General features: G+C 60.4%; 1 protein-coding gene across 3 annotated transcripts in view; it reads right to left on the bottom strand.

Moving 5' to 3' along the window:
• ITGA9 (integrin subunit alpha 9) overlaps positions 1-27,500 on the bottom strand; it is a 302,474-nt gene that overhangs the window by 197,764 nt on the left and 77,210 nt on the right. For all 3 annotated transcript variants that reach the window (XM_070073006.2, XM_089331344.1, XM_089331343.1), the window contains 4 exons: positions 24,791-24,881; positions 22,099-22,144; positions 14,426-14,580; positions 5,409-5,569 (listed from right to left, as the gene is read on the bottom strand). In XM_070073006.2, the coding sequence (XP_069929107.2) occupies positions 5,409-5,569; positions 14,426-14,580; positions 22,099-22,144; positions 24,791-24,881 (453 nt within the window). The remainder of the gene's footprint in view (positions 1-5,408; positions 5,570-14,425; positions 14,581-22,098; positions 22,145-24,790; positions 24,882-27,500) is intronic.

The following is a 27,500-nucleotide window of genomic DNA, read 5'->3' as shown; positions in this document are numbered from 1 at the left end:
GACCTAGAACAGTTGCAGCACCCGCAGTCCCCCTCAGCCCTCTTTGAGGTTGGTCCGCGGCACCGCAGCCCCAGCCCGCCCCCGCCCCCGACCCCATCTCTTCAGCGGCCTCGTCCAGGACATCACACGGAGGGAATCAGCAGGCAGCCCTGTGTGCCGGGTGCGTGTTTCTGGAAGCCAGCCAGGTGCACGGGCCAGAGTACTCGCCCGCCACGCCCACTTACCAGGATCTGTTTAGCTGATTCCGACTGCGTGCAGGCAGCAGGACCACTGTGCGGAACCGGAGGAGGTGCGCACAGAGCTGCCCAGAAAGGCACAAGGAGTTGGAGCTGTGATTGGCTGGGAAAGAATGGGCGTGGCCGGGAGGCAGCCTGTCTCGGTACACCTTTAGAATGGCTTCTGTAAGACGTTAGCTATGCACCTGTATTACTACCTTTTTAAAAGTTAAAAGAAAGTGGTAAGACCATCGCCAGTATCTGAAGCCTGCAGCCCTCCTTGTCAAAGCCCACAACCTTTTTTTAAAGCTACTTTTTATCAAGACAACCAAGAGACGGAGCGAGTTACTGTCACGTAAGGAAAGAAGCTGCGTGGGTTTCCTTTCTCACACGGCGCTCCTATGAGTTCCAGCTTCATCTCCCCTCCTGAACTTCACTACTCAAAGAGGGAAAAGCGGCCAGAGGCCTCGGAACCTGGCAGGCAGTGGGTCCGCACACACTGTGAACTCGCTCAGGGCTCGACTCGCAGGCGAAAACGGACGCTGGGCACGAGCTCCAACAGGACCCGCTCCTGTCCTCGGCCAGGGCCAGGACCCGCTCCTGTCCCCAAGGTAACGAAGCAGCGGCAGGAGCCAAGGGCTCACCTCCCCGGAGAGCCTTCCGGAACACCAGCACCTGCAGCTTCGCAGGCACGCCAGAGCAGGTGGGCGTCCCCTGCGCGTTCCGTTCTTTCACGCACGTCCCTGCTACTGGCTCTCGTGGTGCGTGGCACACAGGCTCTGCCCAGCCAAGCATTCCTGAAGGTTCCTGGAGGGAGTCGTGACCCTCTCGGGGGCAGGGACCCAGCGGCCCCAGACCAGCACCCTGCCTGCCAGCTCCTTAGGAAGCAGCTCCCTTGTGCATCACACAGAAGTACGCCCCTTACCTACGAGGCTCCACTGGGGGCTGAGAGTGGCCCAGTCCCCATCCGGGCAACCAGGAAACCAGAAAGGACGCCCCCCCATCCGCGCTTCAGCCCGGGCCACCAGCGAGCCCCTCCCTCCTTCATCTCTCGCCTTCACTCCCCAGCAGACCGTCCGCGGGTGGGTGAGCGGGCCCCGCACGGTGGCCAGCCCAGGTAGTGGCCGCACCACGGTTCTGTCTGACAAGCCAGCAGGCCGTGCCTGTCAGCCCCAGAACACAGCCGGGCGCAGGGCCACGAGGACAGGCCGAGGACAGTGCCCTTGACGAGCAGACGAGCCCTCGGCAGGTGGGATGGGGTGCGTGGCCCACGCAGTGGGAGCAGAGCGTGCTGTGGCTTCCCAGATAGCGCGTGGGAGCGGGCCCACCACACACAGCCAGGGCTCCTTAGCGGGACCCCCACAAGAAATGTTCCAGCTTGGCCGCTTCCTCCCCCTCCAGAGCCTTTGGCCAACACTGAAATCCAGCTCAACTTCAGGGACCCTGTGTGTCTTCTGTGAACACTGTCAGCGTTTACTGTCATGGTTACTTTCTGTGTGGGACCTGTGAGCCTTGGTTTTGTGTTGACAAAAGGGTACAGGGTGTTTTCAGTTATTTTATTTGAGGCTAGACGTCAGCTGACTTAAAAGAGAAAATATGCAATAAAATACTGCAAGAGGCATGTGCTTAAGATCTAAAAAAAATTGCAAAACCCAAGCATGCAGGTGATACGTGCTTCAGTCCAGACACGACAAGAACCAGGCCTCTGATGAGGAGCGTCAGAGATGCAGGGGTGAGTGAGAGAGCCCAGCAGGGCGGCGGAGAGGCGGGTTCCGGCAGGAAGGCTCAGGGCACACGTGGGGCCAAGACCTGCACAGCCTTCCGGCTAAGGGGCGGTGTCGAAGTTCCCACTTGTGACCTGCAGATGCTAGAGGTCTCCGGCCCATCCCCCCAACTGGGCTGGTTTGCAGGAAGTGGGAGGCTAGGTGGGTTGGGGTTCACGGACTCGAGGAAGCAGCCTGTACTGCCTCCACTCTGCTCGGGAACACCCCAGTCCCTCTGGGGGATTGAGTCATCGGCCAGTCTGCAGCTCCTGGACGGCCAGCCAGGGCGCTGCACGGACACGGAGCAGTGAGCTGGAGGCAGGTGTCAGCCCGGCAGTCTGCTACAACACACGCTTATCACCATATATGGCATGAAAACTTCCAGGGAAAAGGAAAAAGGAAAGAAAAAAAAAAAGATCGGAGTAGGCTTAAAGAAAAAAAATACCTAAAGATAGCCTAAACAAAACCCCAGCCCCCGCGGCGGCCGCGCCGTCTGCCGGCCATCTGGCGCACGATAAGCCAGAGTCTTCATTCGTCTCCCGTGACTCGTCCGTGGAGCCCAGAGCCAGACCTCACGAAAGCGACACTCGGGGCAGAGACACGCCGCGCTGCCGCCCGACTCGCGGCTCCCAGGCCCGGCGCCCTCCCCCACCGCCTGCCTGGGACCCCCCGACACCACAGCAGCCTCCACAGCTGGTTTCCCGGCAAACCACAGGCCACAGCTGCTGCCCCCTCAGCCAGCGGTGCCACACCGGGGCCAGCCCGCTAGCTCACCAGCATTCCCACTCACCGCGGCCCCCAGCCATTCATCAGGCCACGGCCCCGGCCCAGACAACCACGGGTGGCAAACAGCTTCCCTGTAGCTCAAAGTTTCAGCCCTTCTTCTTTTCTTTGTCTTTTTTTTATTTATTATTTGTTTGCAAGTCTGAGTTACAGAGAGAGAGGGAGATGTTTCATCCACAGGTTCACTCCCCAAATGGCCACATAGGCCAGGGCTGGGCCAGGCCAAAGCCCAGAGCCAGGAACTCCATCTGGGTCTCCCATGTAGGTGCAGGGGCACAAGCACTTGGGCCATCTTCTGCTGCTTTCCCAGGTGCATTGGTAGGGCACTGGATAGGAAGTGGAGCAGCTGGGACTCGAACCAGCACCCATATGGGATGCTGGCACCACAGGCGGTGGCTTTACCCACCACGCCACAATGCAGGCCCCAATGTATCAGCCTTTCTTCCAGCAACATCACCCCCTGGACCACAAAGCGCTCAGCTCCAGGTCTCCTGCGCGATGCCAGCACTCGCCTCCTGCGCAAGAACACGGCCAAGCACCAATCCACCCATGCCGCTCCAGGTCTCGGCGCACTAACGCAGCCCTGCTCTCTCTCTCGTGGGACACACTGGGACTTAAATCCTTTTTAATTTTAAAGAAAGATCATTGCTGATCTAGAATTCAGATCTCACCGGGGACTCCTGTTGGTCCTTACTAAATCTGGCAACCTTAAGGCCGGCGCCGCGGCTCAATCGGCTAATCATCAGCCTGCAGCGCCGGCACACCGGGTTCTAGTCCCGGTTGGGGCGCCAGATTCTGTCCCGGTTGCCCCTCTTCCAGGCCAGCTCTCTGCTGTGGCCAGGGAGTGCAGTGGAGGATGGCCCAAGTGCTTGGGCCCTGCACCCGCATGGGAGACCAGGAGAAGCACCTGGCTCCTGCCATCGGATCAGTGTGGTGCACTGGCTGTGGCGGCCATTGGAGGGTGAACCAACGGCAAAGGAAGACCTTTCTCTCTGTCTCTCTCTCTCACTGTCCACTCTGCCTGTCAAAAAAAAAAAAAAAACAAAACAACAAAAAAAAAAAAACAAAACACAACCTGGCAACCCTAGACAGCAGGGAGTAGCTAACCAAGCCCTCGGGCAGCTCTGTTCCTCCCCAGGAGCTCTCAGTGGCCCCACAGAAACAGCCCTGCCTCTGGCCCGTGCCCACTTTGCCAAGTTCCGCAGGCTCCCGTGCCCCTGTCTGGCAGCAGGGACCCTGGGTAGGACAAACAATAGACAGCTTCCCAGGCTAAGCCAGAAGCCGCACAACACCCCACAGCATTTGTGAACCCACAGAGCCAGGGGAGCCCGAGAGAGGCGACTGCGCCCAGCCAAGCACGGGTGCTCAAAGCCCTGGCAGGGTCTGCACGGAGCCTCCTGAGCCGCCCCACACCCCCCACGGGACCCATGAGTCCCTGTAATCTTAGAGGCGGAGGGGTATGGGCTTACCAGGAGCATGAGATGTTTGTAAACAGCCAACCCCACGAGTGTGGGCCAGCTGCTCTGGGCAGGCCCCGGCACGAGTCTTGGCAGAAGATACGGCCCAGCCCCACTGACAGCACCCCCGGGGGTATGGACTCTTGGGCCCTGGGCCAGAGCAAGGTCATGGCTGGGCAGCTGGCGCTCCACACACAGGGCAGAAGCCTCCGCGAGCAGCTGTCTTCTCCTGTCCTGACAGGAACCATGCAATAATAGAACACCAGGCATCTCCAATCCGCTTTTACTATTTTTACTATTGATCAGAAATGTACCAGTTAATCACGTTAGGTTAAACTGCATATGAAAGCGTCAATTTTGTTAAGTCAAAAATATTAGAAGATTGGCAATCAATTACGAGCAGCCCAACCAAATACTGCCAGTACCGAGCACCTGTTACGCATTAGTTCCTTTAAGCATATTCATCACGGAACACTTCATTCCCACGACACCTTTCAAGGCGAGTATTACTGTGTCCATTTCAGAGACCCGGAGACCGAGTCACAGATCACGGTGCCCACACAGCCGGAAACACACAGGGTCCGTGTGACTCCCGAGCCCACGCCATTCCACCCAGCGCACCGCCTGGACCACTCAGCCCTCACAGCCCCTCGCTCTGTGGCCCTGCCCGGGGCTCAGCAGCTGCCACTCCCGCACCAGCCCCTCTGTAGCCCAGCACAGCCTGGCCGCCTGAAGTAGCAGCAAAGTGTATTTAGCAAACAGTTTCAAGAGGAGAAAAACATTTGAAAGTTTATTCACAGAGAGTGGGCAAAAGGGGCCGAAAAAATGCACCCCTCAAATAAACAGGAAGTAATCAAGCAGAAATACGTCTCGTCCAGGCAGTTTTAAAATGCCCGAACTGTGACAAGGAGCTAGCGTGCAGTGGGCCACTGAGGGAGAAGATGGTGCGGTGGACTCCGCGTCACCGCTGACTCCAAGCAGGTGGCTCTGAGGCCCTCCCCTGAGAAGACCACTGAGCCCCACGGCGGGCTGAGAAACCTCCCCACACCCCCGGAAACAAGTCAGCCAGGGCCCACCCTGCTCTCCTGGCCCGCCACGGCCCCTTCCAGAGGCCGGGACCTGCACACAGTGGGCTGTCCCCCCACCAGCAGCAGACGCACATCTCAGAGCTGAAGGGAAGGGGGTCTGACCTTCACATGGACCACGTGGTGGCGGCACGCCTCCTCCATGTGCGCCAGCTGCAGCCTCTCCGTGACCGGGCCCGCCGTCTCTCCCGGCAGCACAAAGTAGACCCGCGGAAGCTGCCCCTTCTCCTTTTTGGCCACGTCGGCAGTCAGGACGTAATTCAGGCCTATGGAGAAATGAGAGGTGGAGACATCAGCCAGGACAGACCCCAGGGCCCGGGCCACTCGGCACGGAGCTCCACTGCCAGGCCTCCTCGGCAAAGCCAGCCGCTCACGGAATCAGGAGGCCCGAGGATGCCGGCTGCCCTTCCAACCGTGCCCTGGTGCCACACTTCTCCGACTTAGACCTCCTGCATCGTGTGGGACGTGTCTAAAGGAGCCATCGACAATGAGCTGCCCCCACTCAGGACAGCATCGTGACAAGCAACCAGCGCGGCAGAGCCACGGAACGTTGGCAGTAGCTGCAAAGGGCCAAGGCCTCCTGCACGGCTCACTCTGACCAAGCCGTGATGCCTGCCCAACTCCAGGAGGGACCGCTGACCTCACTGATGCTGAGTCCCGCCCCATACCTGTGACGACGCAGGGGACTTACCTCCCAGCTGGCCAACTGGTGACCGCCTGCTTTTGTGGTCCTGTCTTTTCGACTAAAGGTGGCCACGGTGAGGGCTGGACTGCAGTCCACTCACCCTGACACCTGAATGTGTCGCGCCAGATGGCGGAACTGCTGCGCTCCTGACGGGAGCAGGTGCGGTGTGGCAGGCTCGGCTGCAGCTCAGAGCCCCAGCATCCCACGTCAGGGTGCGGCTTCGAGTCCCAGCTGCTCCGCTTCCAACCCAGTGCCCTGCGGGTATGCCTGGGAGGCAGGAGAGGATGTCTCCAGTGCTTACGTCACGGTTCCCACATGGGAGACCGGATGGAGCTCCTGGCTCCTAGCTTTGGCCTGGCCCAGCCTCAGCTGCTGTGACCATCTGGAGAGTGAGCCAACTGATGGAAGATCTCTCTCTTCCCCCTCCCAACCCCGGATCTGTGTGTTTCCCTCCCTCTCAGTCACTCTGCCTCTCAAATAAATAAATAGGCAAACCTTTCTTTAAAATGCATTCTGGATAAGCCAGAGAAGGCTCACCTCCATTACTTACAAGACTGCCAATCAATACACAACGCCGTGTGTTATTAGGCCAAAACGGCTCTAGCATCACCAGATCTGCTTCCGCACTTTCCTGTGCTGGACGCCAGGCCCCCCACGGCCCTGTCCGGGTTTTAACGGCCTGTGGATTCAAGGGAACGTGGCATTTTGAAAGCGAGAGAACAGGACCCTGAGTCCCTAAATGACCAGGCGAGGAAGCTGAGCGGCGGGGACGGAGACCGTCTTCCCCGAATGAGACCAGGCCACACCTGCTGGCATGGACGTCTGTCAAGCTGGCAGCAGGCAGGGCTGTGGCTTTTAATAACATCAAAGGGACGGCCACAGGGGCAGTGAAGGGAAGGGGGCCCGCCGGGCCTGCTGCGGCTGCCGTGGGCATATTTTTGCTGCAGCTAATGGCTTCCTTGGGCCACTGCCACTGAGGGGACAGTGCCCTGCCAAGCCGGCAGATCCCAGAGGCCTGCAAAAGCAAGTCTGCCCCAACTTGTCTCTGCCCAGGCCACGCGGGGTCACCGGGAGGGGCCCAAGGCCTGGATAATCCCAGGAGAAGCCATGATGAAGAAGACGAGAATGCCTGCAGAGAGGGGCTGCAACACAGGACACACACGGGCAGAGAAGGGCTGGACCCTCACACTGCCAAAGCTTTCCAGCAACCCTGGAGCGGGGGGAGGGAAGCCCCAAGACAGAACAAGTCAGGCTCCAGGCCCCACTCCCACCCCGGCTGCATCTAGAACCTTCCTCATCTCCAGGGCTGGGCTATGCCTATGGCGCCGGTTCTGGGTACCTCACCCCCCCCCCCAACTTTATCCGACCAAAAGCTCTTGTTTGGGGAATATGCCGACAGCTTATTCCAGCAAACAAGTGCAGAGACCAGAGGCTGCTCTGGTCAGCTTACTGTCTATCGATCCTGACTCCCCCATGCAACAGCAAAAAGGCGTGCGGTGCCCAAGTCCTGTTTCTTCGGTGAGGCCGCGGCCAGAGACGTGCCTGCCGGAGGACCAGCCAGAAGGCCCAGGGCGGTGGTGGAGACTGCCGAGCTGCGGCCCGCCTTCTCCCTGGTCGGTCACCCCGGCTGCCTGCCCTCAGGAAGAGTGACCACCCTGTGAGCTCCGAGAGAGCCCGGGGAGAACCAAACACAGAAGACAGAGCAGATGGCCTCGTCCCCACCGTGTCCCCTCGGCTTCCCCATCCCAGTGCTGTCCAGCCCAACCTGCAACCACCAGCACCCACCAGCACCCACGCGCCTTCTCCTGCCCGAGTCCCCAGGGCAGCCCCCCGAGGCGCAGGCCCCGCTCCCTGGGCCCTCGACAGGGGGAACTCCGAGACACGTTCCCCACCGACCCCAGGACCCCGGCAGGCTGAAGTCTAGTAACAGACCCATCTGGCCGCTGGGATGGTTAATGCCATGTGTCACCATGGCTGGGCCACAGCACCCAGCCAAGCACCAATCTAGAAGTCACTAGGAAGGAATTTTTAAGGTGACTCTTTTAATTTTTGTTTTGAGAGGCAAGCAAAGACAGAGACAGAGAGCTCCGATCCTCTGGTTCACTCCCCAAGTGCCTGACGCGGGTGGGCCAGGCCACAGCTGGGAGCTGGAATCCGTCCAAGTCTCCCAGGTGGGTGGCAGGGAGCCCGCGCACCACAGCCATCAGCAGTGCCCCCAGGATGCACGCGAGCAGGAAGCTGGTCCCGGGAGCGAGCCAAGGCTCAAAGCCGGGCACTCCAACGTGGCAGTGGCATCGCGACGGGGTCTTAACCACCGGGCCAAACGCTTTCCCCAAGATCGGAGGTCAGATCAGCGGCCTGAATAAAGCAGATGTGTGGCCTCATCTCATCACGGTCGCCTAAGAGGACAAACGACAGGTTCCCAGCAGGAAGGGACTCGGCTTCGAGACGGCAGTCACAACTCCAGCTCCTCCCGGCGCTTCCACCAGCCCGGCCTGGCCTGCGGGGTGCAGCCTCCCCACCCCCACTCCGGCTGGCTGGCAAACCCTGACCTCTACAGCTGCCCTCCTACTTCCTGCCGGTGTTGCCTGGGATCCCCCTGAAGCAACCACACACACGAGGATCCTGGACAGGGGCTGTGTTTGGAACAACCCAAGTTAACTGAAGACAGGGCGTCGGGAGAGGGGCGTGGACTTGGCCTTCCGTGTGCCGGCACTGTGCCAAGTGCGGCACACACCCCAGCTCCAGGCCCCGAAGCCCCATCTCCCTGCCACCCAAGGGAGGGGAGAAATCGCTCATGTTGCCAGGAGCTGAGCCGAGGACTGGGCACCTGTGCTGTGCCCCGGCAGGGGTGCCCGTGCCGACACACCCCCTATCAACAGGTTTCCTAACAGGACCGAGCGAGCCCACGGCACAGACAGACCCAATCACCCAGCTCGCCAAGCACAAGCACTCGGAAGCATTCCACCTCTGGAACTGCCTACGAGCTGCTTCCGCTTGATTTAGAATTTATTTTGACATTTTCAATTACTCAAAAAGAGGTCAGCTTTGTATCAGGCTCACTCCCAGAGGAAACCCCGGCCCGAGTGAGGAGGGTCCCGGGGCTGTGGCGTGGCCAGAAGAAATACACTCCATTCTGAAGCTCTTAAATGGCACCCACCCCAAGAGCGTCTCGGAAGAGCTACAAACAGAGGGGGTGTCAGCCAAGCAGCCAATCAGCTCACTGGGCTGGGCAGCCCGGCCCGCCCTCGGGCCCTAATGCAAGCCAGCCGGGCCGCCTCGTCCTGGGAGGGTGCTGGTTCCAATTAAGTTCTGCTCCGACCGCGCCTTTCACATCTTCAGTTTTCTCTGGCTGGCAGCTGTGTCCATGCCATGTCGAATGATGTCATGTTGATGGAAAAGCTGATCGGCCGCCTCCTCTCCCCGCCCCCCACCCCCGGCTGGCTCCCAGGGCCCCCGCTCCGGCCCGGGCCAGGAGGGAGCCAGCTGTCTCACATCAGCTCTGGCTCTGGTCTCTTGCAGAGTTCGATTCATCCCCCTTCTCCAACAGAACAAGAGCTCCGCTGTGAAAGTCAACCAATAAATTCCCTTCCAGAATTACTCTGAGTGTCCCGGGGGACAAGGGGAAAAGGGGCCACGCCCACCTCCCCAGCTGGCCTAGGCTCTCTCCCCTCCACCAGGAAAGAGGTGGCGGTGATCAGCCCGGGTCACCGGCGCCCACTCCTCACGCAGCGGGGATCTGCCCGATCGTCTCAGCTCCGAGCTTCCCCAGAGAGCTCAGAGGACGTCCTGTGTGCAGAAATGCACCCTGGGAGCCAGAGGGAGGCCCTGGGGACACGCGCCTGGCTCCAACCCTACTTCTGCTATGGGTAGGGTTGACCTTGGTGCACCGCGCAGGACCGGGGCTCAGCTCTCTGTCCAGGGGCAGGGCAGGCACCCCTGCTGGCTCATGCCTCCGTCAGCCCGGCTGAGCGCCAAGAAACCACAGGGGCATCAGATCAGAGCACAAAACGCCATCACTTCGGGCTCGTCTCCACCCCCAGCTTTTGTGTAGCACTCCAGAGAGAGTCCCAGCAGGTGTAGGCCTCAGCCTGGCCGGCGAGGACACACAGTGAGCGCTGCCCCGGGGTAGCCAAAGGGCGGAGCCCCCTCCTTACGCCAGCGAGGAGGCACCCAGGGGCCAGACGCTGCTCTCCAGTCCAAGAACGAGGAGATTCATGACCCCCTTTGGGACGGGCAGAACTCGTACACCGCCGATGAACTGCATGGTGAAGCTGTTCTTGGAGGAGGCCCCCACCCGAGTGGGAAGCCTGCGTCCGCACCCTGGCGCTGAGCACGGCACCTGCCGCACCACGGGGCTCCGCACACAGCTACAGGGCGCCTCCCTGCTCGGCGAGGACCTGCCTGCCCCACGCCCAGGCCTCAGCCCCATCAGCGCTTCCTAACTACCAGCTGCCCGGCGGGCCCGGCCAGGAGCCCCACACAGCCGGCCGCTGGCAGGGCTGGGTTCTGGGGCTGCCGTCTCTCAACGGCAAACCCTCTCTTCTCTTCTCTGCTGCGGTGCTGGGTGCTTCCTGCAAGGCTCTGTCAACACGGAGACCTTAGGGGCCCTGGGGGTCACCGCCTCCTGCCTGCTTCCTGTCCCTGTCCGCCGACTCAACAGCAGTCAGTCCCAAGCTTCCAGTTTCCCCTCACGCCCCCATTGCCAGCCTACTGCACCCCTTCAGAGAGACCAGCGCCAGCCATTTAGGTCCCAGCTCCACGGGGTCCTGAGAACCCCAGAAAGCAGTAGGAGTAGAGCCCTGCCCCACACTGTGCAAATCCAGGTCACCGGAGGCCTGGTGACAACACCGCCACGTCTCCGATGCACAGAACTCACGCTCTAACAAGGGGGCACATGGTGTGGAGGCAGTCAGTCAGGGACCACACACTGAGACCCACCGGTGCAGGCCTAGAGGTGGCACCAGCTCCTGCCGCCACTACGGGGCTCCCACAACCTGCTTAGCACATTCCCGGTGTCCAAGTCTCTCTGTTAAAAAACAGTGGGGTCTGTTCTCACCGGACCCTGCCAAGGCAGACACCCCGCCTACTGAGAACGTCCTACTGCTCACGGCACCTCCGGAGGGGACAGGGCCACCGCACGGACCGTGCTCGCCACCTGGCCCTGAAGCTCCCGAGACCGGGGCAGCTGTAGTTTCCCACCACGAAAGCAGGAAATCGGTGTCACGTCTGCCTGAGCCCCGCCAGGTCCCAGAGTGGAGAAACAGAAACCAAACGGACAGCATCAGCGGCTCCCACAGCCGTTCTGAGAGACACCGTGCGGCCGAGACGGCAGAAAGAAGAGCCACTTCCCAGCCATTCAGAGATGCCCCGCGCCCCATGGGGCCTGTCCTGCTCTGCCCAGAGCACGCACAGCTCAGCCCGGGACGGGCAGACACCGAGAGGTGCAGCTGCTGCCACACCCCAGAGCCCCAGCCACGAGTGCCTGCCGCGGACGCCTGGGAGCCGGCATGGAGACGGCCAGCCGCTCTGCCCACCTGAGACAGGAGACCTGGCCTGCCTGCCCCAGCGTGCAGTCGCTGGGCCGCTCTGTGCTGAACTCAAGGACCCTGCCACGCACAGGTGCACCCCGTAGCAGGTGCTCACCGCCCCACACCTGCCCCCGCGACTCCATGACTGCCACCGACTCTCCAGTCCACACCAGGTGGGTGCTGGCTCCGGCCAGTCCCTGCACATCCCCCTCTGCTCCAGACTGAGACACGGCTCCTTTCCCTGGGCTGCCAGGAAAAGGGACAGAAGTGACAGAGAGGCGTCATTTCTGCAGTGCGCCCTCGACACCAGATCTACTAGCGACATCTCCTGACGCCCGATTCTTCAACCAACGTGGGGAGCGAAGGGACGTCTGAGAGGACAAAGGGATATTTCACTCCTCCATGATGCGCGGGGCGCAGGGAGGAGCGGGAGTGACGCAGGGGGTGCCTGACGCTGGCCACACACAGTGCCACACGTCACCCAACCACCTGCCTCCTGCGTGACACCCGACCACCCAAGGGCCTCGGCTACGCCTGGGCCTTCACTGTCCTTCAACCTGGTGGTGGGGAGAGGCCCCAGAAGGTACAGTGTGGGCACAGCCCAAGGAGGCGCCCGCACCTCCTCCTCCTATCAGAAGCCTTAGGACCAGGGCTTTGCGCCCGTGGGCCTGCAGCTCTGAGGCCCCTCTCGGCCCCTCTGGCCCCTGGCTTTCCTCTCCACTCCACACCCACTGCTCCAGGGTCCAGGCAGGAGGAACTGTGTGGCCAGGAGCTCCACGAGGGCCGGGCAGACGCCCCTGTGCCGCTCACAACAAATGTGAGTCTCACACACAAACATCCACTGGGCTACCGCGGCCGGCTTGTCCTAGGGCTCCAGAACAGCGCTGCTAGGGCTGTGCACAACAAAAACCCATCTTCAACGCAACCATTCTCTGGAAAAGACTTCCCGCGCCCTTCTAACCGTGTCCTGAGTCCTATCTGAAAGAGACGCACCGTCTAGTTAGGGGGAGTCCAGCAGCATCAGGAAGTTTTCCCCTTAAGACGATGGCTTCCGACACAAACAGGGAGGTGCTGGACAGGCCCTGTGGTGCAGCAGGCGGAGCCGAGGCTTGGAGGGCCTCACCCCACACTGGAGTGCCGGCCACTCGGGTCCTGGCCCCTCTGCTTCTGCTCCGACTTGCGCTAATGCACCCTGGGAGGCAGCAGGCAACGGCGCAAGTGCTTGGGCCCCTGCCTTGCGTCTGGGAGAGCCAGTGGAGTTTCGGGTTCTTGGCTTTAGCCTGGCCCAGCCCTGTCTGTTGCAGGCATTTGAGAAGTGAACCACAAGTGGACGAACTCATTCTCTGTTCTGTTACTCTGCCTTCCAAGTAGGTGAAAATAAATAAATACGTTTTTAAAACTAAACAAACAGAAAAAAAAACTGTAATTCTTGGAAAGCAAAACTAAGTATCATCCGATCAGAATTCAATTCCTGGCTTCTCCAATAGCTACTGAATATTTTTTTTTAAAGATTTATTTATTTTATTTGAAAGGCAGAGTTACAGAGAGACTGAGGCAGAGAGAGAGGTCTTCCATCTGCTGGTTCACTCCCCAGATGGCCACAATGGCCAGAGCTACGCCAATCCGAGGCCAGGAGCCAGGAGCTCCTTCCAGGTCTCCCACGCAAGTGAAGGGGCCAAAGGACTTGGGCCACCTTCCACTGCTTTTCCAGGCCACAGCTGAGAGATGGATCAGAAGAGGAGCAGCCGGGACTCGAACAGGCGCCCACATGGGATGCCGACACCGCAGGCGGCACCTTTACCCGCTACGCCACAGCGCCAGCCCCCGCGATTGAATCTTGAGTTCTTTTTCTCACTGGACTACGCACAAAACTTGTTAATCCTCCCTCACTAACCAGTTCCCAAGTTTATCACGTGGTTACCGTCCATGTTGAAATCGCTAAGCCCTTTTCAAAAGAAAAAAAGCTACATAAGTAAGTACGGAGCTGAACTGCTGAGTTTATTCAACCCACTTGAAGCTGGAGGTGAGCTGCCGGCCAGACAGCTGACAGGGATTACCGCGCCGTTAAATACGGTGCTGGGAGGGCGCACCAACGCGCTCCGAACCAGCTAGCGTGTTGTGTGCGTTCCGGCGCCCGCGCACACGTGTCCTTATGCTTCTCAAAGCACAGGGGTCTCATTGCAACGCACATCCTGACAGAGGCGGCCAAAGATTCTGCGTTTCTAACGAGATACCAGGCGATGCTGATTTTGCAAGTCTGGTGTCAAGGGAGCCACTCCCGACATTAAAATATCCACAGAAGCCGTGGGCTGGGTTTTATGGGTGTTTTTGTTTGTTCACCTGGAACTTTACTTTCTAGGACAAAGGCAGCCTTTAAAGTAAAAGAAAGCACCTACCTGGGCCTGGTGCTCCAGCTGGCTTCCCCCAGGTGAACTCCAGCTCTGCCTATAGTCTTCGCTGGCCCTACCAGGGGCTGGACCTCCCCCGGCTCTGGAGCTGGGCTCGCCAGGCGACCCTCCCCGGTTGGAGAAATGGCGGGAAGACGACCACCATCAGGGCACAAACGCCTGCCTCGTTTCGATTCTCTGAGCCGCCAAAGCAGCCCCCCTTTTCTGCGAACCAATGCCTTGGGAAACGGCAGCCCCCGCCCACCACCACCCTTGGCCTCCGACACCCCGGCATTTGCCTGATGCCAACGCCCGCACGTCCCATCTGCCCACACTGCACGTAGGGCCAGGCTCCAGGCTCTACATGGGCACCAGTCCTCCCCAGCAGAAGGGGAGGCACCTCCACCTGCAGGCAGCCAGGGTGCACAGCGAAGGGAGCGTCCGAGACACCCAGGCGCCGCCTGCAGCCCCAGAAGCCCACGCAGGCTGAGGCCCGGGGCCCTGACCGGGGCTCCTTACCGATTTCTCCTGGGACGTGTTTGCCATGGAAGCGGAAGCAGGTGGTGACGTTCAAGCAGTTCACGGGCTGCTGCCCGTCGTGGCACTGGGGCGCCGTGATGTTGATGGAGCCCGGGAGGAAGATGGCCACGTCCACGGTGATGACGGGTCTGGCCCTGCAGGGACAGGGGACGGTGACCTGGCCGTGTGAAGGAGCAGCTCCCAGAACCCACCAAGCGCTGGGCCTGCAGCCAGCCCTGAGTAAAGTGCACCAGCACCCAGGAGGGGCCGTGTGTCCTGGGGGGCCTCGTCTGGGCTCAGAGGCACATGCGTCCTCATAAATGAATGGCTCGCGTCCCGATACTGAGGCAAGTTAATTGTTAATAAGACACATCTGGTGGAAGCTCACAGCACAGTACCAGATGCTGGGTGATTATTCAAAATTTCACCAATTAAGTTCCAATTTCCATGTTACTGGGGAGACACACACTGCAGGCAGACGCCACGATCCAGGAAAGCGACGCACACCCACGCGCCCCCCCCCCCCCGCCTAAGCGTTTACAGCTGCTGTGAGCTCGCAGTGCAAAGCTCCAGTCCCATTGCACAGCTCAAACCTCCCGCTTTATTTGCTTCCATCAACTCATTGAGGATTTTTCTAAAAGAACCTAATGAATGGAGTCCCAGCCGGCAACAAAGCTCTTCAGAACCCAGGAACTCAACCCTCCTGGCCTCGGGACCAAACGAAACCCAAGAAACACCCCTGCCCCTCTGGTGTCTGCTGGGGGGGGGGGGGCAGCACCCGCAGACTCCCCAGGGCACCGGGACAAAGCTGACGGTGAGTCCTGCCACGCCACTGTCGCCGCCAGCATCTGCGAGGCAGGTTCTGCCTGAGCTCAGACCTAATGCTGACCCCTGCGGGCCTCCCAAGGAGACCCTTCCCCCACTAAGGAGCCCCAACCCAGCAAGATTAAAGGGCATCGGTGGCCTCGGAACACTGACCCCACTTGTGTACAGCGACAGAGAACACCCGGGGGTGACCGACAGACTGCAGGAGAAGAGAGCGTTAAGGAAAACCCGGATGGAGAAAGGAAAAGCCTGGACCAGGTGCAGGGATTCCACGGCTGCGCCCGGCCAGAGCACGTGGTCCCCAAAGGGCAGCTGTGACCAGGGTGACGGAACCGTGGGCTCCCGAGCAACGGAAGTCAGACGGCAGGGCCGGCACTGGGGCACAGCGGGTGACGCCACCCCAGCTGCTCTGGCTTCCCGGTTTGAGTCCGGCTCCTCCACTTCTGATCTAGCTCTCTGCTGTGGCCTGGGAGGGCAGCAGAGGACAACCCAAGTGCTTGGGTCTCTGCACCCAAGTGGGAGACCTGGGAGAAGCTTCTGGCTTCTGGCTTCCAATCAGCCCAGCTCCAGCCACTGCAGCCATTTGGGGAGTGAACCAGCAGATGGAAGACTGACCTCTACCCCTCTCTGTCTGTCTCTCTCTCCCACTATACCTTTCAAATAAATTTAAAAAAAAAAAAAAAAAAAGAGAGAGAGACAAAGGCAACAGCAGTGCCTGAAAGAAACCTAACATCTTTCCAGTTCTTCCAGGTTCATCCTTGGAAGATTCTAGAAATGACTGAGAAAGTGGTGGCTGTCCCCCGGGCAGTGTGATGGACACCCTGCACTGCCTGCTGGCTCGAGGCCCCAGCAGCCCCGGCAGTGCGCGCCGTCCTCTCTGCGGTCCCAGCTCTGTGCAGCCTCTGGCCCCACTCACCGCTGCACCACCTGCAGACAGGAATCCCGGGATCCTGACCGACGCACCCTCACCTTCTCAGCACAGCGGTTGTGCAAACCCTTGTGAAACAGGTGAGGGGCCCGGAAACCACAGGAGTGGCCAGGTGCACAGAGGCACCAGGAGAGGCCCAGCCCCGGCCTGCCGCTCGGTGAACAGACCTCGTTAGCCCCAACACGCAGTGGATGAGCTGGCCAGAGGGCATGACCCTGTGAAGGCTGGGAGCACGGGAGCCTGGGACAAGGACAGAAGTGCCCTCCCTCCCACGTCTGTCACATCAGACCTTTCTGTTTCAACTCCAGGTGTGGATGAGAAAATGCCCAGAAATCTAGAAGCTTCTCTGATGGTTCTTGTCTGGCCTTGGACGGCAGAGCACCAGGTGCCCACCCCACCCCAGCACAGGCCCCGCCCTCCTGAGCCAGAGCTGGGGCCCACACTGCAGGGAACGGGGAACAGGTGGTGAACAACTTCACCGACCTGCCGGCAACCACGCCAGCCTCTGAGACGAAGGCAAAGGGCACCCAAGGCTGGGCCCCACGTGCGTCCACGAGAGACTGGCAGCCGGGACGCATCTGACGGCGGCCAGCTCAAATCCCAACACGTGGCGTCCAGCGAATGGGGAGAGCAGTCAGGGTGCCCTTAGCCATGGCGCTGCCAAACCCAACCCGCCTTTGGAGATGATGAACAGGCTGCCTCGGTGACACTGTTGCTACTGAAGCTACTGGGCTACTGGGCTGGCCACCCCTCCTCCAGGGAACTCCTGGCCACGCAGCCCAGGGCATGCCTCCCCCCACACCTCCAAACTCAACGCCATGGGATACCTGAGCTGCCCGGGTGCACTGGCCTCTACATGTGCACACTCACGCACGGCCCCTGGCCCTCCCTGCAAAACCCGAGGAGACCCACGGTCCTGCTGACCCATCGTCCGGCTGGGCCGTGACGGGGCCCCTTCCCTCCTCGGCCTCGCAGTGGCCACCAGCACCACCAGCAGAGGCCACCCCAGAGCGGCCGGCCAGCCTGGCCCGTCGGACGGCACACCTGCCCTCCCGCTCCTCCTCTGAGGGTGCACAGCTCGTCCCTGAACCCGCCCCCTCTCCCTGAGCCACCAGCTCTGCTGGAACAGACAGGCTTGCCCTGGCTTCGCCCTCCTCCACCGTCCACGCTGGACACTGCCCTGACCTTGGGGTCTGGCTCAGAGGCCAAGGCGCCCTCCGCTAGCCTGCGTGCTAGGTGCCATCTCCCTCCTTCATCCTTCTCAGCCCCTCAACCCCTCCAGGCCCCAAAGGAAGGGGTGCAGCCAGGGCGTCAGAGGCCCTAGGAGGAGGCCCTAGGAGAGAGGGCACCTCTGATGGCTTCCAGGACAGCGAGAGACCTGGGAGCCCAGGAAGGCCGGAAAGGCATTCTTGGGCTAGTCACTGTCTGGAGCCCCTTCCTCCAAGCCCCCGGCCCATCCCACATGCTCCTCTGCAGCCAGGCTCCCAGAGAGGCAGACAAGACCCCTGCCACGCCTGCTTCTCCCTCCCTCACCGCCACAGCCACACAGCTTTGCCCATCACTTCTCTAGCTTACCACAGCCAAGGGCCCCCGGCCACCCACTGCCGCCTCCACCGAGACTCCAGCCTCACCCACTTGGCCCTTTCTGCTGAAACTGACGCCCGCCCTGGACCACGTAACCCTGCTTTATTATCCTCGTGCACTTCCCACTGTCTGGAAGTCTCTTCTTTAAAAAAAAAAAAAATTATTAATTTGGAAGGAAGAGTTATAGTGAGAGAGAAGGAGAGAGAGACAGAGACAGAGAAGGACAGACAGAGAGAGAGAGAGGATCTTCTAGCTGCTGGTTCACTCCCCAGATGGCCACAACAGCTGGACAAGGGGCAGGCAGAAGCCAGGAGCCAGGAGCTTCATCCAGGTCTCCCAAGTGGGTGCAGGGACCCAAGGACTTGGGCTTTCCCAGGTGCATTAGCAGGGAGCGGGACTAGGAGTGGAGCAGCCGGGACTTGAACCGGCGCCCACACGGATGCTGGCAGTGCCAGGCGGTGGCCCGGTCTGCTACGGCACAGCATCGGCCCATCTCTTCTTTTTAATTTAATAAAGTATGCATTATCAGGAGGACTGGGGGTTATTAATCTATGTTCTGCCAGCAAGAGGACGGGTGGCCAGACTCTAATGTACTCAGTCAAGGGAACAGTATTTGGTGTCAGTGACACAGCCACGTGAATGAAGCTAAAAACGCCCTACTGAGAGAAAGAAGCCAGAACGGGGGCTGCAGCTGTGCCATATCGGGTAAAGCCACTGTCTGCAGCACCGGCATTCCATAAGCGTCGGTTCACATCCTGGCTGCTCCTCTTTCGATCCAGCTCCTGCTATGGCCTGGGAGAGCAGTGGAGGATGGCCCAGGTCCTTGGGCCCTGCACCCGCGTGGGAGACCTGGAGGAAGCTCCTGGCTTCAGTCTGCCCTAACCCTGACTGTTTGGGGAGTGAATCTGTTTTCTCTCTGTAACCCTGCCTATAAAATAAATAAAATAAATCTTTTCTTAAAAAAAAAAAAAAAAAAGGCGGCAGCAGAAGAAGCCAGAAACAAAAATGTGCACACTGTGCAGCTATCAGAGTGAAATTCTGAACCCATGTGGACAGAAGTCAGAGAGGCGCTGTCTACCCAGAGACGGTGTGACGGAGGCAGCAGCTCAGTGACACAGGCGGGTGTGTACCTGGGTCAGAACTCACGGAGCCACCCCCGCCAACTGGGGTGCTTGGCTGGACACCAATTATGCATCCATAGAGGGGACAAAGCCACCAGGGTGAATTCAGCTGCGACACTGCCTCAGAGCCTGCACGGGGAGGTAGGCACCACGCGTCAGCTGTGTGACTGCCTCCCTGTGGGTGGCTCCTTGACGGGCAGACAAAGTCTCTGCCGAATCCCCGGCACGTGGCGCCCCACTGCATCTCACCAGGGCAAGGCCTGTCAGGGAACGGACCCCTGGGCTGGCACCACCCCTGCCCCTCCCATGCGGCGGGCACAGCCTGGCCACACCCCTGGGCATCTCCCAGCCCCATCGTCCTGGCCGGGAGCCCCTCTCGGAGGTGTGCTCTCCTAGCCTGCTCCTCCAAGGACTTGATGAAATCACCACCCCACCAGATTCGACCCCCAGCAGGGCCTCCCAGCCACTGCTTGACCACTCGCTGTACGTGTATGGCTACCCCAAGGAGTGAAAGCGAAAAGCCGGGAGACCGTCAAACGCAGGAACGCTGAGAAAGCCGGCCTGGCCACGGGCTTGAAGCCAGGATGTACAAGGTTTGTTCCGTCCAGAAGGAGCCAAGGAGCTGTGTTTTACAGGAGAGGAGCCTGACGCTGCTCAGGGAGGTGAGGGGGGGCGGGGAGTAAGAGGAGTAAGAGGACATCGCGAAGGCGCCCGTGGGAGCTGCCAGTCTCGCAGCCCTAAGTTGCTGGGACCACGAGGGTCACTTCACCCGGGAGAAAACCCTTCAACCCAGAGGCGGGGTGAGGGAGAAAGCTCAAGTGCAGGCCCACCCGGGGACTAACACAAGGGAGCAGGGAGGTTTTATCTTGGCGCCGTCTCTCCCCGGAGGACTCCGCTGCTGCCTTCAGAGTCGGAGGGTGGCTGTGCACAAGATACAGGGCCAGAAAGGAGAATTCAGAGCTGCAAACTTAAAACGCTATTTATTCAAGGCCTGCTAACATCACTAAGCACTTAAATCAGACGCCGCTCCAGGCACCTGACATAGCCTTGCTCTCAGAAGGGCCCACTGGGATAAGGACTGCAAGTTCACGGAAAATGGAATTAAAAGATAAGTTTATTTTGAGGCAAAAAAAAAAAAAAAAAGAAATCCACACATCAAAAAGTTCATGCAAAGTGCATCTTGTAAGAAAAATATGCATGGATTTCAAAAACGTTTGCACCAAAATACACTTATCTCGGAGTTCCACCTCCTGGACTTTCTGAAGCCCCTCTGTGTGCTTATCCTGTTTAACAGAGGAGCGTGCTGGAGCCCCGAGGTCACGGGACTCGCCAGGAAACGCACTGAGCAAGGCGGGGGAGGGCCGCCCCGCCCCCCCCCCCCCCCAGTGCTCTCTGGCCTGGGACAATCAGCATATAGAGCTACCTGGGGGCTCACCGGCTCCCTCAGCCCCCGGTCAGGCGGAATCGTGGGAGAGGTGGTGGCAGCCCCGAGGCGGGGACTCGGAAGGCCCTGCTGACCGGGGAGAACCTAGGGCGTGGTCTGCCCAGCCCCGGGGACCCCTCCCAGCTCTGGTCAGGCGGAATCGTGGGAGAGGTGGTGGCAGCCCCGAGGCGGGGACCCGGAAGGCCCTGCTGATGGGGAGGACCTAGGGCGTGGTCTGCCCAGCCCCGGGGACCCCTCCCAGCTCTGGTCAGGCGGAATCGTGGGAGAGGTGGTGGCAGCCCCGAGGCGGGGACTCGGAAGGCCCTGCTGACTGGGGAGGACCTAGGGCGTGGTCTGCCCAGCCCCGGGGACCCCTCCCAGCGCTACGATCCTCCCAGTGTGTCTCAGAAAGCTCTGCCATCAGGGTACCCACAGACCAAGGGCTGGCTCCCGCTCCAAAGTCGCCCACTACGACGCACACACAGAAACACTCGGACACGCTTCGCGGACGGCAGGCCACTGGCCCCCGTGGGAGAGACCCAGACTGCCCGGGCTTCGGCGGGCACTGGGCCTGAGCTGGCGTGCCTGCCCGCCACTGCCAGCAGCGAGATAACACCTGGGTGACGGCAGGAGCCTGTGGACCCCAGCGGGCTGAGGACTGAGGGGAGGAGAGGACGCCCGGTGTGCAGGTGGACAGACGGCACAGCCGTCCTGGTGTGCAGGTGGGCAGACGGCACGGCCGGCCCGGTGTGCAGATGGGCAGATGGCACGGCCATCCTGGTGTGCGGGTGGGCAGACGGCACGGCCATCCCGGTGTGCAGGTGGGCAGACGGCAGGGCCGTCCTGGTGTGCAGATGGGCAGACGGCGCGGCCAGCCTGGTGTGCAGGCGGGCAGACGGCACGGCCATCCCAGTGTGCAGGTGGGCAGACGGCACGGCCATCCCAGTGTGCAGGCGGGCAGACGGCAGGGCCGTCCTGGTGTGCAGGTGGGCAGATGGCACGGCTGGCCCGGTGTGCAGGTGGACAGATGGCGCAGGCCATCCTGGTGTGCAGGTGGACAGACGGCACGGCCATCCCGGTGTGCAGGTGGGCAGAAGGCATGGCTGGCCCAGTGTGCAGGTGGACAGACGGCACAGCCGTCCTGGTGTGCAGGTGGGCAGACGGTACGGCCATCCTGGTGTGCAGGTGGGCAGACGGCAGGGCCGTCCTGGTGTGCAGGTGGGCAGACGGCAGGGCTGTCCTGGTGTGCAGGTGGGCAGACGGCACGGCCATCCCGGTGTGCAGGTGGGCAGAAGGCATGGCTGGCCCAGTGTGCAGGTGGACAGACGGCACAGCCGTCCTGGTGTGCAGGTGGGCAGACGGTACGGCCATCCTGGTGTGCAGGTGGGCAGACGGCAGGGCCGTCCTGGTGTGCAGGTGGGCAGACGGCAGGGCTGTCCTGGTGTGCAGGTGGGCAGACGGCACAGCCGGCCCAGCCCTTGGAGTGTCCCGGCACCCATGGGAGATGACATCTGCAGGGAATACTAACACAAGGAGCCCTTCGTGGCCAAAGGCAAATGGCCCTAGGGCTCAGGGCTAGGCTGCCCGAAACCCTGCCTGGACACTCCTGGGAGGCCACCCTGTTGCAAAGCCCAGCGGGAAACTCTGGACAGAGGCAAGAAGCATTGAGAAACCGAGGGAGAACTCCACCAGCAAGCACAGGGCAGAGGGCCGACAGAGGGCTGCCTCCCCCACCCGGCCCACCCCCCACCGTGAAGGACGCGACCCGAGGGGCAAGGCGGGGGCGTCTCACCTCAGCAGGACCACGCTGTCGGACATGAAGGCTCCAACAGTGACATCTGGAAACGAGAAAGTCACAGCGCTCAGAAACTCACTGGGGCCCCTCCCCAGACACCTGCCCTCAACACCAGGGAGGCCTCTGACTCCCACCGTGGGGCCACTCGTCACGTGTGGCTGCTCTGAGCGGAGATGAGCTCCGAGGGCACAACACGCACCAGCTTTCGAGGCCCTAGAAAAACCTCGAACCCTCTCACGAAGAGCCCTGAACAACACTTTTAAAATTAACGCCACCTGCTGCTGTTTGTCTGTTCTGCGTGATTACTGGAGTAGCCGCAGGTGCGTAGGTGGCGCCCATGACAACCTGTCTGGACAGCAGTGAACTGGGGAAGAGGGAACTGCTCTAGTGGCACAGAGGGGCCCCTAGAGCCTTCGTGCCACGTGGCCCGAGTCTCCCACGGCGTGCCCTCTCTAAGAAGGAGATCACGACCCCCGTGCACTCTTCAGGAGCTGCCGGCGGGGGCCGGCACTGTGGTGCAGCGGGTTATGCCACTCACCCTGGAGTCTCAGCTGCTCCACTCCCTGCAAATACGCACGGGGAGGCAGCAGACGATGCCCCAGGTACCTGGGTCCCTGCCCCCATGTGGGAGACCCAGCTGGAGTCCTGGCTCCTGGCTTTGGCCTGGCCCTGCCCGGGCCATGACGGCCATTTGGGGAGTGAACCAGCAGATGGAAGCCCTCTTTCTCTGTCTGTCCCTCTTTCTCTGTTGTCACTCTGCCTTTCAAATAAAATTAAATTAAAAAAAAAGAGCTGCCAGTGTTTCGTGATATTTCAATCAGAAGATACTGATTAGCCATGAGTTAAACATAATACACGTTAAGCTCTCAAGCATTGTGAGTATGTTAAAGCAAACATTTAAATCAGACATTCATGGAGAGACTGGCTGAGCTGCGGACAAGGCATTCGTCTAGCCGGGATGTTCACTGCTGCATAACTGAGACAGCGTTCGCTCACTTTAAGCTCTTTGCCTTCCTTTCCCCCCACATAAGCCCCTAACCCAGGGATCCCCCGACCACTGCCAGGAGCAGGCACTGGCCAGGAGAGTGCCCCCCTCATCGGACCGGGGCAGCCACGCTGGCCCTGCTCGGGAAGCCGCCTGCCCTCTCCGCCTTGATCAATGTGCTAGTCTTCAAGCCCCTTTAAATCGCACGATGTTTGAAAATAACGGACCCTGCCGCACTTGTCCCCATTTCACGTGAGCACACACCCCTCCACAGGGAAGCGGCTGAACCACGGGGCAGCCCAGGCCTCCGCCCCCAGGGTGGCCGCTGGTCAGCCCTGACCCTTCCTGAGGTCCTAAACGGGGACACACTGCCACCCCTGCCTTCTGGGGTCCCTGGGAGACGACATGGCGTGCGGGAGCGTCCTGCACTGTGAAAGTGCTAACCCCACAGAAGGTTTTCACTGGATGGTCCTGCACGGCCCACAGCGAAAACCGCGGAGGGGCCGTCCCGGGACCGAAGCCTCGATTCCCGCCCCTTTCTCTGCCCACTCCTCCTCCTCTGGAGGGCGGTTCCAGACCCCTGAGCGGGCAGAGCCACAAAGTCTGGGGCCATTCAGGGATGGCTTAGCAACTGGAAAGAAATCTTTTCTCAAGACGAGATGACCACACGGTCACGGAAGTGCTTCCTGGATTCTACGATGCGTGCGCACGTCTCGACCTCCTTCCACGCCGTCTTCAGACACCCAGGACCACCAGCCCACAGCCAGCCGATGGGACCTGCTCCGGATACCACTCCGAATGGGAGCTGGACACTGCAGGTTTTATTCCCCCAGCCTCAGCGACACGGGCATCAGTTAGCCCTGGAGTCCAGCCAGGCAGCCTGCAGTGGCCGGGGTCTGCTTCACCTGACAGCAGGAACACAAGGTTTTCTTTCCGCTCCAACGCTTCCTGTCAGTCCCTTTGTTCTAGAAGGGGTGTTGCCCCTCCCGGTCCAGGGGGACACCTCAGGATAGGGCTCAACATGGAAGCAAGCAAGCACAGGAGCCGCCACGCACATCTCAAGTAGACAGTGCCTTTCCTCCTGCACAGACAGCAATCGCGGCCACAGAACCTGCTACACAAATCCATCTTCGGGTGCCTAAACCCGTCAGAGACCATCACTGTAAAACCCCCATTAGGGGCCAGTGTTATGTACGGTGCAGCAGGCTGAGCCGCTGCTGTCGATGTCCACGTCTTGTACTGAAGCTCTGGTTCACGCCCCGGCTGCTCCACTTCTGATCCAGCTCCCTGCTAATGCCCCTGGGAGAGCAGCAGAGGACGGCCCAGGTGCTTGGGGCCCTGCCAACCGATGGAGCTCCTGGCTCCTGGTTTTGGCCTGGCCTAGCCCAGAACATGGCAGCCATTTGTGGAGTAAAACAGCAGGTGGAAGATATTCTCTCTCCACCCCCCACCCCCATCTCTCGGTCGTTCTGCCTTTCAAATACATATATCTAAAAAAAATTCACTTAGATTTTTTTTAAGAAATAAAGCCCCAAAACAAACTTCTACACTAGTTCACAAACTGAAGAGCAGGCCAGACACCCCACTGTGTGGGGGGAACGTCTGAGTCCTTACTGGAGGTAGTGATGGCTAAGCAGACCGGAAGTGATTCTACCTCCTGCTCTCCCTGTTTATCTCATGCCCCCCTAGAGGAAAGCAGCTCACCAGGATAGCCATTCCCGTCCATATCAACGCCTCCCGATATGGCCTGGCCAAACATCCGCAGAACTGGATTTATCTTCCGCCCGGACAGTTTCTGAAACAGACAACAGGGAAATGCAGTCACTGGAAGGGACCACAGCACACAGAAGGACAAAGGAGCAGTCCGGACTTGATCGGGGGTCTCGGGTGGGCAGCTGGAGGCCACCCACTCTCTTATGGCTACTTGCTTTGCCTGGTGTCGTCATCTGAAACTGTATTTTAAAAGTCCAGTGTTGACGAAAAATCCATCAAGACCAGTGTGCTCCCACTCTGCCAAGTTGAAGCTCAAAACTGACAAAGGTTAACGTCCATTGCTCAGAGAGGTTCCGTCCCGTTCCGACGCAGGCACAGCCGGCTGGAATTCTAAGAACATAATCTACCCGGATACACACGGGGTAGAGACGGATCTAACAGGTGCACCCAGCACAACCACAACGCTGCGGTCCTGAAGCTTCTAGAAACTGCCGGGAACTGACGCTGCCTTCCTCACCCAACCGGTCGGAGCTCGAGGCACCTCGGGGCACTCTGGGCACGGTGCTCACCTGTCACTCGCCACCAAGTTCATCGCGGGTTGACGCGCAGAGCACTGGTTTGGGAATATCTGGGTATAAGCAGCTCTGTCACACTGAAGCTGGGAGTGGCCCCTCGGGCAGCACAGGCCCTCACAGGGACACCAAATGTCCCGAACCAGACAGGGGCCAGCTTCCGGCACCCCCACCCCTTATCTGCTGCCGCCCGGCAGCTGCCTGGACAAATACTCTGCCTGACCCCCCACGGCAAGACCTGGGTCAGGAGCAGCCTCCGGACACCCAGGGGCCGCTGGGACTTGATTGTCTTATCCTTCTCCCCACTTCGACATCCTGCAGGGAAGTCACCAGGGGAGGGTGGGAGACTCCAGGGACGCCCCCAGCCCCCAGCCCCAGAACCACAAATCCCTCCCACCTGCCAGCCGGCCAGAAGTGCCTGAGCCTCAGAGCAGGGGCGGGCCCTGCAGGGGCCACTGAAGAGGGGCTTCCTGCTAGCAGCCCGCAGGGCTCTGTCTAAACAAACGGGAGGCAGCCGGCCCAGGAACACTCGCAGCAGCCTGCCCTGGGCCTGCACTTCCAAGGCGGGCTGTGGCTGGGCCGGGGGCAGCGGGAACGGGGTGGTCTCCTCAGGGGGTGGCAAAGCGGGCGGACGCGATGCCACAGACATCTGCAGGCCATTACGCTACAAAGCCAGGAAGATCAGTCTGCTCGGTGCTAATAACCCTAAATGAAAACCAGGAGTGCCGGGAACCCCGCGCGGGCCCAGGGCTCCGGGCAGCAGGATCACAGGGCCGCCACCGCCCGCCCCGGGGCACTCGCAGGGGGGAGGCGCCCCAGGATCATCGGAACAGCAACACTTTTCATGGCGAGCTGGAGAAAGAGGAAGCAGTTAAAGGGTCACGTGCAAGAAGTCCGGGCCCGAGCGCACGATTTATCCAGCAGAAATAATACCAAGCTGCGCCAAAGAAAAGCCGCTCCGCTCTCCGCCCGGCCTCGCACACACAATGCGCGCTCTGTGCCGGCCCCGGCCCGGAAGAATCTGTCGTTAGAGGATCTTTTTTCCTTTTAAGTAACTGACCTTATCACACATGTATCAGCAGCTTGGAAAACTCCACTCAGAGCCGTTTCTGGTTTTGTTTTTTTTTTTTAAAGAGCCCCAAACCACCTCTGTTTGTGGAGCCGGCGTGCGTGCTGACGGAGCCCGGTCGGCCCCGCAGCCGCGCCCCGCTTCCTACCCAGAACTCCAGCTAACCGCAAGTGCCCACTGCGGCTCACCCAGCAACCAAACAAAACACCGCGGGGCCCCGGGGGGAAGCAGGGGTCTCTCACACGTGGCTTCTCGGCCGATCAGCCTCCCAGGCCCTGGGACGAGTTTCCAGGAGGATGCGTGGGGAATGACCCTGCCCCGCCTCGGGACGGGGCTGCACAGGCGGCTGGCGGCGTGTCACCGCGTCCCCAAGTCAGAACAGCCCTCGTGACACGGAGGCAGCCCCCAGACTGTCCAGCTTCCTCCTGCCCTGCCTGCAGAGGCACCTCGTAGGTCACTAAGGAGCAAAGGTAAGTACGCGCCCTCCGGCAAGTTGAGTTCCGTGTTTGCCCGTCTTCCTAGAGAGCTCCCGGCAGTGTCCCCTTGTGTGGCTGGAGTCGGGGCCACTCACTACGCGGGGCCACTCAGCACCTCCCTGTGCTGGTCACAGTGAGTACCCCACCCCGCACGGCTGTGGTGGAGGGAAAGGGCACAGCAGGCACACGAGCCCCCCCTTCTCCTCTCCCAGCATCTCCCCAGGCCCCTGTCTCTCAGCGGTGAGTCTCTGAACTGAGCAGGGCGCCCACAGAGAACCTGACCCCACGCTGCAACCAGCAAACCCTGAACCGTCGACTTGCCCACCGACATCTGCACAAGAACCACCAGGAATGGGCCCCGCGCTTGCACGTACACACTGCCTCCTCGGAGACGTAGAATACAGCCACGTACGTGCAACACGAGCAGGAAGTGGCTGGCACACAGCAAGTGTTCTGTCAATCAACGTCTGCTGATGGGCGATCTCTCCACGTGCATGCTGCCCTTTCCCGTCACTGCCCCCGGGGAGACAGACGTCCACAAACATCCTGACACGGCCTCCAGCCAACAGCGCGACTTCCTTTTT

This window comes from Oryctolagus cuniculus, chromosome 4, assembly GCF_051225735.1.
Source record: "Oryctolagus cuniculus isolate XC-2025 breed Fujian yellow rabbit chromosome 4, ASM5122573v1, whole genome shotgun sequence".
Classification (NCBI taxonomy): domain Eukaryota; kingdom Metazoa; phylum Chordata; class Mammalia; order Lagomorpha; family Leporidae; genus Oryctolagus; species Oryctolagus cuniculus.
This window is presented reverse-complemented; position numbering and strand designations above follow the sequence as displayed.